This window comes from Egretta garzetta, unplaced genomic scaffold (genome assembly GCF_000687185.1).
Source record: "Egretta garzetta isolate BGI_Z169 unplaced genomic scaffold, ASM68718v1 scaffold287, whole genome shotgun sequence".
NCBI lineage: Eukaryota > Metazoa > Chordata > Aves > Pelecaniformes > Ardeidae > Egretta > Egretta garzetta.
Window position 1 is genome coordinate 2188368 of NW_009260435.1, and position 12444 is coordinate 2200811.

The 12444-nt window shown below is 56.2% G+C and overlaps 1 protein-coding gene across 2 annotated transcripts in view; it reads right to left on the bottom strand.

Annotated features, from left to right (window-relative positions):
* Positions 1 to 4821: 4821 nt before the first annotated feature.
* Positions 4822 to 12444, bottom strand: part of SEMA7A (semaphorin 7A (John Milton Hagen blood group)) — a 29183-nt gene continuing 21560 nt past the window's right edge. The window contains exons 7-14 of one of the 2 annotated variants that reach the window (XM_035899373.1): positions 12091 to 12230; positions 11530 to 11708; positions 11216 to 11324; positions 10335 to 10533; positions 8540 to 8655; positions 7769 to 7920; positions 7203 to 7270; positions 4822 to 6807 (exon numbers count right to left, since the gene is read on the bottom strand). In XM_035899373.1, coding sequence (XP_035755266.1) covers positions 6461 to 6807; positions 7203 to 7270; positions 7769 to 7920; positions 8540 to 8655; positions 10335 to 10533; positions 11216 to 11324; positions 11530 to 11708; positions 12091 to 12230 — 1310 coding nt within the window. In that variant the 3' untranslated portion in view covers positions 4822 to 6460. Of the gene's footprint in view, positions 6811 to 7202; positions 7271 to 7768; positions 7921 to 8539; positions 8656 to 10334; positions 10534 to 11215; positions 11325 to 11529; positions 11709 to 12090; positions 12231 to 12444 lie in introns of both variants that reach the window. The other variant, XM_009643907.2, reaches the window with a different exon arrangement.

Genomic DNA, 12444 nt, shown 5'->3' on the forward strand with positions numbered 1-12444 from the left:
CTGCCTGTCCCTTCCCAAGCCACAGGGCCTGTCCCAGCCCACTCATCGCTTGTCCCCAAGCTGCCACCACCCGCTGCCATCACCCTGGGTGAGCACCCACTGGGCTCAGCATGTGCCCCCGGAGCAGCCCCACACCCCGGGGACATGGTGGCACAGTGCCACCCTGCTGGCCTTCACCCCTGTGCTGTCACTGTCGTGGGTGGGACCTGCTGCCTCCCCTCTGGCCATGGGAGCAGGGTCAGCTCAGGGCACCCCAGACACCTTGGTGCTCATAAAAGTCGTGGACCCAAGGGACATGGGGCAATGCGTGGTTGAGCTCTGCCCTCATGCAGGGCCGGGCAGCCCTAACGGCCACCAGCGCCAGCCCCGAGAGGTGACAGGCCACCCCCATCGCACTCAGTGTCACCTCTGCACCCCTCTTCCCACCAGCCCCCAAAGCCAGCTCATGGGCTCCACCACCCCATGCCTGTTCCCCTCATCTCTGGGGGGTCCCACACACACCCTCCGTGGGGGCCCTGCCCTCCTCCCTCTGTGCCCCCACACCCCAGGAAGCCTCCAAATTTTTGAGGCACCTTCTGCCACCCCTGCAGCCCAAAGGAAACGCAATGGTTTGTGCTCCCCTCTGACAGCCCCCGAGCACGCTGTTCACAGAGGAAACCTGCGGCTGCCCTGGTGGGCGCAGGAACCTGCGCAGTTTTGGGGGCTCTGATGGGAAGTTGGGGGCGGGGGGCAGGAAACGGTTTTGGGAGGCACACAGAAAACCCACAGTGTCACTTGTTCCCCAGCCAGCAGAAATGGCAGTGGGGCTGGGGCCCCCACTGCTTTTGCTGGTGGCCTCACCCATGACAAGCAAAGCGGATGGTGTGTGGATGGGAGATGTTTCACCCCTCCACAGCTCGCCCACAAAGCCCCCGTGACTCAGCCATATCCCTTAATATTTTTGGACTCTCCGCTCCCCAGTGGCCTTCTTCCCCCTCCACTGGGGACAAGGAGGGTCCCTCCAGCGGGGTTTCCTCCCACTGAGAGGTGGCACCCGTGGTGTCATGCTCTCGCTCTCCACCCGTGGGGCTTTCCTGGCGTGTGTCACCTCCGGAGCGAGCAGGGTGACAAACTGCCTGTCCCCTTCACACCTTCCCTCGGGTAAATCACACCTCCACCAGGCTGCTGAGAAACCCCACAGCTTTTGGCTCAGCGGCAGGAAATTTCACTGCAGCCCCAGTCCCAGCGAAACCCCAACCTCCCCGGAAACCCCCCTCACCCACCTCATCCCTCAGGCACCTGGGAATAACTAGATGATCTCCTGAGGTCCCTTCCAACCCTTGCGATTCTGTGAATGCCAAGACCTGGAATGGTTTAGCAGAGGGAAGGGCTTTCGGCAGAGCAGCTACACTGCTGCAAACACCTCTGCCTCCCGGAGTTGATGGGAACTGATCTGCTTTTTGGGGAGAGAATAAAGGGACTACATTGCATCGCTGGGATGGGGAGCGGAGCAGAGCAGGTGTGAAATAGGCGGCTGGAAAAAGGGCACGGAGCTGACTGCATTGCTTTCGTACCCTAAAAATACAGCCTGCACCCACATGTGGACTGACATTGCACAGCTCCCCGCTGATCACACCCGTCCCTTGGGAAGGGCGGTGTTTTTCGTGTGTTTTCTTCTCTTTTCCGTAGTGATTTCATTCTGGGGTCTTCCCCGCTCTCGGTGTGAGCGACTCCATTCATTGCAAGCTTTCGGCTCCTGCCCCCGAGCAGGTGGTCGGGAAAATTTCAGTAGTAAAACTCCTGCCCAGAAACCCCCTGTGATTCAGTTCGGGGCTGGAGGGGAGGGAGGAAAACTCATTTTCATATTATGTTGAAAAAGAGAAAACTTTCAGCTGCAAACAGCCCATAGCCATGAGCAAGCAGTTCTCACTGAGGGTTTCCCATGCGAATCAGGGAGAAGGGGGTGACCCGGTGTGTGTCGGGCAGCACCCCCAAGGCGCTCAGGGCTGAGCGTGAGGAGCTGCCAGGGGCCACCCAGCCAGGACAAGCTTCAATGTGAAACAGGGGCGGGTTTAGCTTGCTTTTATTGTCCCGCTTCATTAAACTGAATCTCCTCTTAATAAATCTCCTCTCCGGGCAATCTTGGACCTAAAAACTGCCGGGCTGATGCATGGCTTTTGGGGTCGCCATCGAGCTGGGATGGGGTACCTCACCCTGATGGGACGCATCCTTTGGCCGCGACCACCTCTTTGGGGATCTCGGGGTGGAAATTCAGGGCTGGAGAGGAAAAGCTTTTAGCTGCGGGGAGGAGGAGCGTGGCCACGTGGGAAGGCGCACGGGTTTATCCCGGGTTTAACTTCCTCCAGCATCTCCTGCTCATCTCATTTCTGGTAAGCAGCTGGATTTCCCACTCTCGTGGCTCGCCACGACTGGCCCTGACCTGCCTTGGCAGCATAAGTGTCTCCCACGTCACATCCCCCCATGCCCCGGCAGGGACCACGGGCACAGGGAGCCCGGAGCCATGCGTGGACAGACAGACAGACACGGCCCCGGGGCTGTTTTAATCCCAAAACTGGTTTAATCCCAAAACCCTCAGGGAAAAAGGAGAAATAGCTGCAACAGGGCAGTAAACACCCCCCTGCAAACAGAGCTGCTGTGTGATGGAGGGGAAAAGCAGGTCAGACGAAGAGGCGCGAGGGGCGGAGGCAGCCAGGAGCAAGGCAGGTGGGTGGCCTTGTTTCGGGCACCCAACCCCAACACGGGAGCTCCGTTCACTGCTCCCCTTTCGCCGGTGTGTCTCAGGGGAGGCAGGCAGCGGCACCGGCTGCGTCAGGCAGGATGGGCAAGGACACCCACAGGGGAGCTGGCCCGGGAGTGACAGAGCACAGGAGCGCCGCTGGGACGGCTCCAGCCCTAAGGGCGGCTGGGACCTGGCCTGGAAGTGCAGCGTGTGCCCAAAATAGGCTGCAAGATAAGAAAAACACTGGGAGAGGGCTCAGGCTGGTGGAGGGGGAGGATGGAAGATGTTGCCCTCATGTGGCAGCACCTCTGCAGCCCTCCGGGGTCCCGGCTCTCATGAAACCAGGGGCGGCTGTCAGGGAACCCCAATTCCCAGCTCCAGCTGGCTCCTTCTGGGGTTGCTCTGTACCCCCATACCACCAGCAAAGGCTCCCCCGGGAGGATGCTATGGCTGGAGACAGCATCTCGGACGAGCCGACAGTCGGCGCCTACCCCGGGTGCCTGCGGGGAGCATGCAGGCAGCCACCATGGGATTTCTCACCAGCTCCTGCATCCAGTTCAGGTGGATACCGGATTTCCTAGGTCTATTGTCCTGCCCAGCAGACCCGGAGCACCCTCCAAGGCCGCCGGCGATGCCAGAGGCAGAAAAAAAAACCCAAAAACGGTGCTGGGAAAAAAAATGAAAGCCTCTCGAGTTTTTTGTTTCAGGCATGCGGCCGTCCCCACTCCGCCTGTGCCGGAGGAAGCTGGGAGAAGCCGCTGCAAGTACCTGACCTTCCTGTACGTGCCCACTCCCATCAAAACAAGGCTCCCAAAATAACTCACTCGAACAATGTGGCCATAGTTGGGGTGAGGGCGGCGAGGCCTTGGCTTTTCCCTCCCCACGCAGCATTTTTCCCTTCAGCAGCCCCAAAGCCTGCAATAAACCCCGCCACATGGGTTTGCCCACGGCTTTCGCTCATTGTATTTATAGGAAACAGCCGGCAGCCAGAGGAAACATGGCCCAGAACAAAAACTAGCCTGAAATGTTCTGTCTTTGCCGCTTTGTTCAGGAGATTTAGCAAAAGGCTCCACCTTTTGTCCTGGCCGTCTCCAGGGAGCGGAGGATGGGGACCCGCTTGCAAAGGCTGGGCTGGGGAAGGGGGTGTTGCTGCAGCCCTGGTGTGGGTCTGCGGGGTCTCTGTCACTGCAAAACACTTGAGTGCTCAGGGTTTTGTGATGGTTTTTAGAGCTTTGGTAAATCCAATGCTTGGCAGCAACAGAGCTGGAAATGCAAACATCTCAGCGTCTGCACACAGCACCCGAGTGGTAGCACCTGGGTGCTGGGTTTCTCTCCCTTCCCGTCCCGGGCGAGCTCCTCGCCTCCTCCCACTGCTGAGCGGGGGCTGCCAGAAATCACACTTCTTGTTTTAGCTCTGCTGAAACCCGCCTTTCGGGCTCATTTCTTCTCCTTTACGTCAAGATGCCGCTACCACATATGCTGCCAGCAGGAAGTTTTCTGCCAAACCCAGTGCTAAGAAAGAAAGAAGGCAAGGAAGGCTTTTGCTTTCGGCTGCCTAACCCTGCCCTGCTGAGCAGGGACCTGCAAAACCCTCTTGCAAATCCCGGGTCAGGACCCCTAGCAAGGGTCCCAGGGGACAGAAGTCCCCATCCCTGCGCCCCCACCTGGTCCCCCATTGCCTCCGATGCTGTGCAAAAGGAGCCATGCTGGGGGGCTCCTACCCCACCACTGGTACCTCAATATCCCCCTGTCCTTGTGCCAAGGTGCTTTGGTGGAGGGTTTGAAAGAGAAGGGGAGGTATCATACTCTCCTGCTCTTGTTGGCACGTTTTGAAAGCTTCAATTCCTATTCCCCGCTTCCCTCCAGCCCAAGCCAGGTCTTTTTCCCCTGCCGCAGCTGCCAACTGTCAGCTCATTTTTCCCGCCCCTTCCCCAGCTTCTGGCTCCTGCTGGTGCCAGCGAGCCCACGGCAGGAGGGGGCTTGATGGTGGGTGAAGAGGGACAGGGAAGAGCCCAGCTGCTGTCACAGCAGCACGGTTAGAAACCCAGCACACGCCTGCTCTTTTCCATTCTTTATTTCAGCAATCACATTCTCACTTTGGTCACAGCTCTGAAAGGTTTTTTTTTTTTTGGTAGCTGTTGTGGTGTTTTGTTTCTCCTCTTCTCTAACTCAAGCCCACTTTCTGTACTATTATAAAATCATACAAGTATAGCAATCACCGCCTGATAATAAATAGGTATTTGTTAGTTCACAAAGTTAAAGTGCTTTGAGAAAAGAAGCTCTATCCTAGATTGAGGGTGGGGGGTTCTTGGAAATGTAGTGCAGTAGGAAGCTCTGGCCCATTGCCCTTAGTCTGTGGTCACCAGAGGCACGTGGCATCTCTCCCCCTTGCCAAAAGAACCCCCCAGGGCACTCCTGAGTGTCTCTGAGCAGGCACGAAGCAGGAGCTGTGCCACTGTGACAGGTTATTGGAAGCATGAGATAGGATGGCCGCTCCATCACACAGCCTGAGGCTGGGGCATTCCGGCGGTCAGGAGCACTGGGAAAGGCTTGGACAAGGTGTGGGATCAGCCCTTGCACACAGGCATGGGGAGAGCATCCCGTTTTTCACAGTTTAGTCTTGCTCGGAGACCTCAGAGCCCAAGGGAAGCAAACTTCAGCCCTCCCGCATCCCCTCGCTGCGAGGACGAGAGGCAGATCTGCTCCGGGCGGGAGGCACAGCCGCAGCCCCCCCAGGCCCATTGGCATCGCCCTGAGATCGGCTGCCTGCCGCCTCTTTACCTGAGGAAGCCCGGTCCCTCACCTGGAGGAGAGGTGCTGGGCACAGGGGCTGCCTGCTGCCCGCAGATAAATGCCCTTAGCTGCCTGCAGAGGATTTGTGCGTTTTAAAACTTCTTCCCAGGGCCTCCCCAGGTTTGGTTTGGGCTCTGCTTCCACCTTCCCTTCATGTCCCATTTGGTCTGTCCTTCCCCACACCCCAAATCTAGGCATCTTCTGAGGCTTTTCCATGCAAAATGCTAACTTTGTGCCTGCCCTTGCCTGCAGGTTTCCAGCGCTAGTTCTGGCCTCCCTCTCACCTCAAAACCAGCTGTAAAAAAAACCAATAAACCAAACCCTAAAACCATTCCAGAGCCCAATTCTCCAGACCAGAAGGGGACTCTTATGTGACACTGGGAGCGTTCCAGCTGCTTGCCAACCTGAACAGATGTTATCCACTAAAAACCTGGAGGCATCAGTCCCCACTCAGAGCGAAGCGCAGGATCAACCAGTTTGAAAGGCTGAGGGCTGGCTCCTCCTCTTCATCACATGCACGTTCCCAAAGAGAGGAGTCATTGTGCCCTGAGGATCAGTGCATGCACGTCAGCCAAAGTCCCCTGAATGTCCACATCCAGGGTAGGCTTAGAATGACAAACCAGTACGGAGCTACCAGCGTGGGCTCGGGGGGAGGCTGACACGGCTCCCTTTGCGCTGCTGGGCACTGTTAACGTCCCCTTGCATGTTAGGGTACCCCCTCCCTCGCTGTCTCCAAACCCTGCTCCATCTGGCCCTGCACTCGCATCTTCCTCACCATGACTCTTTCCACCAAGGCCAAAGATGGAGGGCCCAGGACCCCCTTTTGGGACAGTCAAAGATTAACATCCGAGGAGTGACTAAGAGAAAGGGGATCTCGCCTCAGGAGCAGACAGCAAGTGCAGGAAGAGTGGCAGCAGCCAGGATGGTAGGAACACAGTCCTGTCGCGTTCAGTGGAAGAGCTCCACCAACACTGCCATCAGGAGCAGCTGCAGCCAAGAGGCCAACGTCATGGTGGCCTGGCCCTTCTGGGACATGAACCTGAGCTGGTTCACCAGGCGCTCCTTCACCAGAGCCTGCTTGAAGCCATCCTCCTCCGAGATGCAGACGTAGTGGCCATAGTGGACATGGCTCACGTTCTGAATGAAGTGGAAGCAGTCCTGCTGGGGGTGGGTGGTGTTGCAGGTCTTGATGAGGCTGTTGTTGTGGTACCAGTTGTAGGTGGCATAGTGGGACTCGATGGGACAGTTGAGGTAGTAGCGGGAGAAAGGGACAACTGTGATGTTCTGATAATCATCTACTGGGAGAGATTGAAAAAGGGGGGGGATGAGACGGGCACCTCCAGAAACCACGATCCCCCCACAAGTCTGGAGGAAAGAACAGTTGGGTCGATGGGGCCATTTAATGACAACGGCAGGGTCTGACCCACACCTGGTGAAATCCATGAGACTCTTCTCCCTGGACATCAGCGAACACAGAGTTTGAGCCCTCTCACCCAGCTCAGAAATACATTATCTAGCGATTAACTCCAAGCTGAGACTTGCTTGGTGTCTTGGTCTCAGCACAGGCATTCCCAGTTCCCCAGTAATGAGTGGCAACACCTGGCATGGCCTGTACAAAGACCCAAGAATGGGTCACCCTGCCCCAAACACCCCCCGGATAAACGGTCAACAGCTCAAAACCTCAACATACCTTCTTTAATATCCCCCTTTTGGCACTTTCCTCGCCACGGGTCCAGGTTCAGGTTCTGACGGACCTCCCTAGCAGATGGGAACAAGCATTAACAAAGCACTAAGGTCAGGGAAGCAGCACTTCAGGGCTAGGAAAGGAATCACCCATACAAGAGGTGGTGGATCAGATAAGAAAGTTTAAACACCCGCTACCACCTGGGTAGCAAAAAACACCCCCCACACCCTCACTCAGGAGGCTGGTGGATGACAAACACGAGACCCAGCAGATCACCACAATCAACTGCTTTAAACAGCATCACAACCAGCAGCGCTACATGCATTTCTAACAGCAAAAGAGGGGCTGGGTGCTCAAAACCCATTGACCTCTCCCCTCCCCAGAGCAGGGATGCTGCAGGAGGGACAGACCCCCACAGAGGCAGAGTTTTGGGGGACAGCACAGACGTCTGCGCTGTTACTGCCTGGACACGACGGGCTCGTCCCTCTCAGTGACGGGAAGATGGCCTCAACACCACATGCGGCAACCAGCAGGAGGTGGTGGAGAAACAGCAAGCTGTCGGCACCACATACCGATTTAGATAAACTGACTGACAACTCCCGTTGAACCACCCGCAGTACGGGTCCCTCGCCAGCAAGCAGCTGTCACAGTTGTTGCGATACACCCAGCACATGTCCATGGGTATCTCCATGACTTTATTTGTTGAGCCAACGTACAGCATTGCCTGCAGGAGGGAAGCAGAGGGGCTGATCATCTTGGCACCACGTCCCTTACGAGTGCCTAGCACTTCTCCTGCAGCTTTGCTGTGATATTGGGGCGGATTTCGCCAGCGGGGCTGGTAGGTCATATGCAATCATATGTCCCTATCATGGGAGGGGAAGCAGCCATCCTTCCCCCTACAGCCCTCTGTATAAATAAGCTTGTTCCACCAGTGACAGCAGTGTTGTCACCTCTGGGAGGGAGCAACCAGCACTGTCTGACAGCTCATCTGCCAGCAAGGCTGGACAACAAGAGGGAAACCACAGGGAGAGGAGAACATGGTGCTAGAATTTGGCCCAGGGAGGAAACAGCCTCATTCTTCCCTCGCCTTCGGAGGAGAGGAGGTGCCCAAGAGGCTCCGTTGCCCACTGACCACACAAAGAGTTACCCAGGAGTGGGGACATCAGCCCAGCTGTTCGGATTTAGCAAACCATGCTACGGGACCCCTCACAAACCCACCCAGAGGCTACTTCCAGATCCAGGGGCTGTCATTAAACCATCTGTCCCTGCCTCCCCTGGTGCCCGCTTTTAAAGTTACAGCCTGACCCATTGTTTTCCTTTCTACAGAGCAGGCAGGGACCCACCCTTTTGTGATCCAGGATCATGGACTGGATGGGGTCCTTCTTTGGGAAGACCTGGAGCTCCATGATGTTCTGCACCCCGTCTGGCAGCTCCACAATCTTGTGGATGGATCCCTTGTCTAGGAAGAAAGAGGGGAGAAGCATGATGAAGCGTGCCGACAGCAGAAAGGCAAGGCAGAGGGGCTGCAAGGCAGGGGAGGGGAAGGCAGGCAGGGAACCAGCCCTACCTCCAGACCTCACTGAGCCAGGCTTGACCGGATTCCTGAAACCAGCCACCCAGGGAAGACAGGGCCTTTCTCAGAAGGAACTTGCTCTGCTAGGAAATTGTCCCTCAGACTGTAGGGGTTTCCCCACAGCAGAGCCTTGTCATCCTTCCAGCCAAGAACCACGAGGATCCCATTTCCCATTTCCCTTTGGGACCTGGCTGTGCCTGCTTTGATCAGCTGCGCTGTAATGGCCTCAGCAAGAAAACCCAACTCCTCTCAAGCTTCGCTCTGCTTTGATCACTGGCCTGTTCTTGCATGAGCCTCATCTCACTGCTCACCCAAGGCTGAAACTTGGGATTTTTCTAATTGAACTGACTCCCCTCCCATTTGGAGTTAAATGACTCCAAACTGGTGATTTAAGAAAATGAGTCAGTTTGGTGGAGGGGCAGAAAGGCAGATCCTAAGGGAACAGGGCTCAGGAATCCTCATTGTTTACCCTCTTTTAGTACTTGCATGGTTTCCCCTTCCCACTATCAACCAGGGGGAGGTGAAAGATGTGACCCTAGGTCACGCAGAGATTAGGACCTCCCAGGTGCTGGCCCCTGCCTCTGTGCCTGCCCCAGTGAGGGTGGGCAGCTGCCCTGCCAAGCCCTGCATCTTGGAGCAAGCTGCCTGGCGAGACTCTGCAAGGCATTTAGGGACTCTGCAAGGTGTTAGCTGCATTTAAGCTAAGGCTTTCGGCAAGATAAGAACAAGCTGAGCATGCGTGGGCCCTAATCCAACCCAGGCCACCTACTGAGAGGCATCTGCATTTTTTTAATCACAGATTAGGAAACAAAAGCCCCAGAAAGTCTCTCCACAAATGCCAGTGAACAAATGCCACCACAGTGCAGAAAACAGGATGAGCACAGCTGTAGGGAGCAAGCCCAGGAGGTAGGCAGGCAAGAGAGGGAAGCACTGGGTTAGGGACCTTTGCACCTTGTGGGCAGGGAGTGGCTGCACAGCCTGGGAACCCAGGCAGCTGCCTGACTGAGCTCGCCAACTTTGTGCTCTCCATCCTGTTCAACCTGCAGCTGAACTGCTTTGACCCAGCTCAGCAGCATCTCTGGCTGTCCCAGGACTGCTGGCAGCTGTGATCAGCCAGATGTGTCTCCAGCCAGAGGTGCCGGCCTCACAGGAAGTCTGCGCTGCTGCGCTTACAGCAAGCGGGGACAGGAGATGATGGAGTGGGTCCCTTTGCAAGGGATTTCTGCTTGGCAGTGTAAAGCTGCACCTGCGGAGAGCTGTGCTACCACTCTCTTGCCCTAAAACACACGCGGCCTGAGACCTACCACAAGCTGAAGTGGCCCAACTAAGTAAATCCCACATGCTGGATTCTGCTTTCAGCCTGCCTCTGCCTACGCAGCCAAATTGGATGTATTTAGCTATACTGGGACTTGGCAGCTCTTTTCTGCTTGACAAACATATGCCAAGCTAGGAACACAGCCCCTTGCTTCACTCAGCACTGGGGGTCTCATCTGCTTCCTTTGGGTTCCCTGCCCTCAAGGGGAAAGCAAACTCCAGGCAACTCCAAAGGGAGTGGTTCCCAGTACCTGTTGCCAGATAAAGCACGTTGTAGTGACGTCCATTGCCCGCAGAGACCTCATGCACCCCGATCTTCTGGTAGCGGTGCTTGTTGTGAAATAAGGGGCTCTTGGTGGGGGAGAAGGGCTCCACCCGGTCCTCCACCTCTGGGTGGCTGTCAGCTATTTTGAAGGTCTCGCTCGGGGTGTGCTGTCCAGAGGAAACGCACTGCGGCAAGAGGGGACAAAACCCACCGTCTGAGTCAGACAGGTCCCTGAGGATGAGGCTCAAGGGCAGGACAGGGCACAGCACAGATATCTCAGCCCAGAGGACGCCCAGGCATGGCGCACAAGCCCGCCCTGGGGGTAAACGCAAGCTCTTGGGCTGCTGTGATTGTGCTTGTGCCAGGTCCTACCAGCTATCTCCCCTGCAGAAGTTTCGGTTTAGGAGACTCATGCCCAGTCACCCCCCCAGAGGCTTAGGGGAGCTTCCCCCCACCCTGCTGTTTGTTGCCAGGTCAGTGGTGCACCCTTAACCGCAGGGCTGGGCTGCAGGCTGGCTCGGTGAAACCCGCCAGGTTAGCAAACACAAGGCATCATCCTCCAGCTTCAAACATGAGAGCTCACAGACCTGTTTGCCAAGGCACGTAACAGCCCATCTCCCCTTGCTTTCTATGAAGGTGTTGGACCTTATCCAGCCTACTTTTGTTTCTGGCAACAAAGCTCAGTCCCTTGCTGCAGTGCCTACAACCTTCCTCACTACCGCAGCTCTCACCTCGCTGCTCAGTGGTGGGACTGTGCCCTCACCTGCCTCAGCTACCCTAACAACTGCAGCGGCAGAGCAGGGACCGGCTCTCCTGGCTTCAGGAGGCCTCTCTCCTTCACCTGGGCATCTTTTATCACTCACTCACCTGCCCAGGCTTGACCTCTGGGTTGGGACCATTATAGCCTTTGAGTTTGGATGTCCGAAACACCTTGTCAATGTCCCCAAAGGAATAGACGCAAACAGCAGAGCTTCCCCTGAGGGCAACGAGACAAAGAGAAGGTCAGGGAGACATTGGCCATCACCCCTGTGGCTGAGGCACGGCTGCATGCATTGCACCTCCACTGACCACATCCGTTCTGGCTGTTTTCTACCCACGTGCCTGCCAGAGAGACTAAAGGGCTGAAAGAAAGGATTTGGCCCATGGGACAGGACATCCCCTTGTTTTGCAAAGACCCTCACCAGGTGTTCGTGAAGAGCCCATAGACTTTGGAGTGCCGCCAGTTACTCGCAGGGACAAAGAAGACATCTTGCAACCAGTTGAAGTTGCCCTTGGTGACTGGGTCAACACATATCAAGCTGGCCTTCAGGAAGGTGGTCCACTTGGAAGCAGAGAGCGAACTGGTTCCCCCTTTATCTTCCTGGGGGAGAGGGAGAGCAGGGAGTCAGGATTTGGCGGAGAAAAACACAAAGTCCCTGTCCCCCCTGCCCCCACCACCTCTTGGATGGATAGCTGGACAATGCTCCAGAAGTGTATTTGATGCTGGTCACTGCAACAACCATGTACCTCTCTAACATCCCAGTGAGACAGAACAGGGCTTTTCTCTCCCCTACAGGCAAGACAGGAGCCAGAGGATGGGAAGGCCAAAGGATATGGCCATACCCCACACGAACTCTGTGGCAGAGGAGAGAATTGAGCCAGAGGGGCCAAATCACATGCTGATAACACCAGGTGAGCTGGCATGTCCATTTGCCACCCCTGTAACACTCTTGCCTCCCCACCATACACAGTTCCCATGTTACCTTACACAGCTGGGCCACTCGGGAGATGTTTCTAGGGGCCTCAGGACTCTTATCCGGGTTGTCTTCACGAAAGAAGTAGTAAATCTTGTCCTGGTGAGGCTCTTCATGCCTTAATGTAGTGGCTTTGACAAACTGAGGGTCTGAAAAGGGAAACGAGCCATCAGAAAACCTTGGTCTGAACACACACGTTTCATCTGAAAAGCCACCAGTGGGGGACCAAACCAGCATGCTCTGCAGCTACCACTCACCCTTGGGCAAGATGAGGAAATGCAAACACCGTCCATGCTCCAGGCAAGGGACAGGTCCAAGCCCATCCTCTACATCTGACTGGTGCCTCACACTAACAACCGCTCT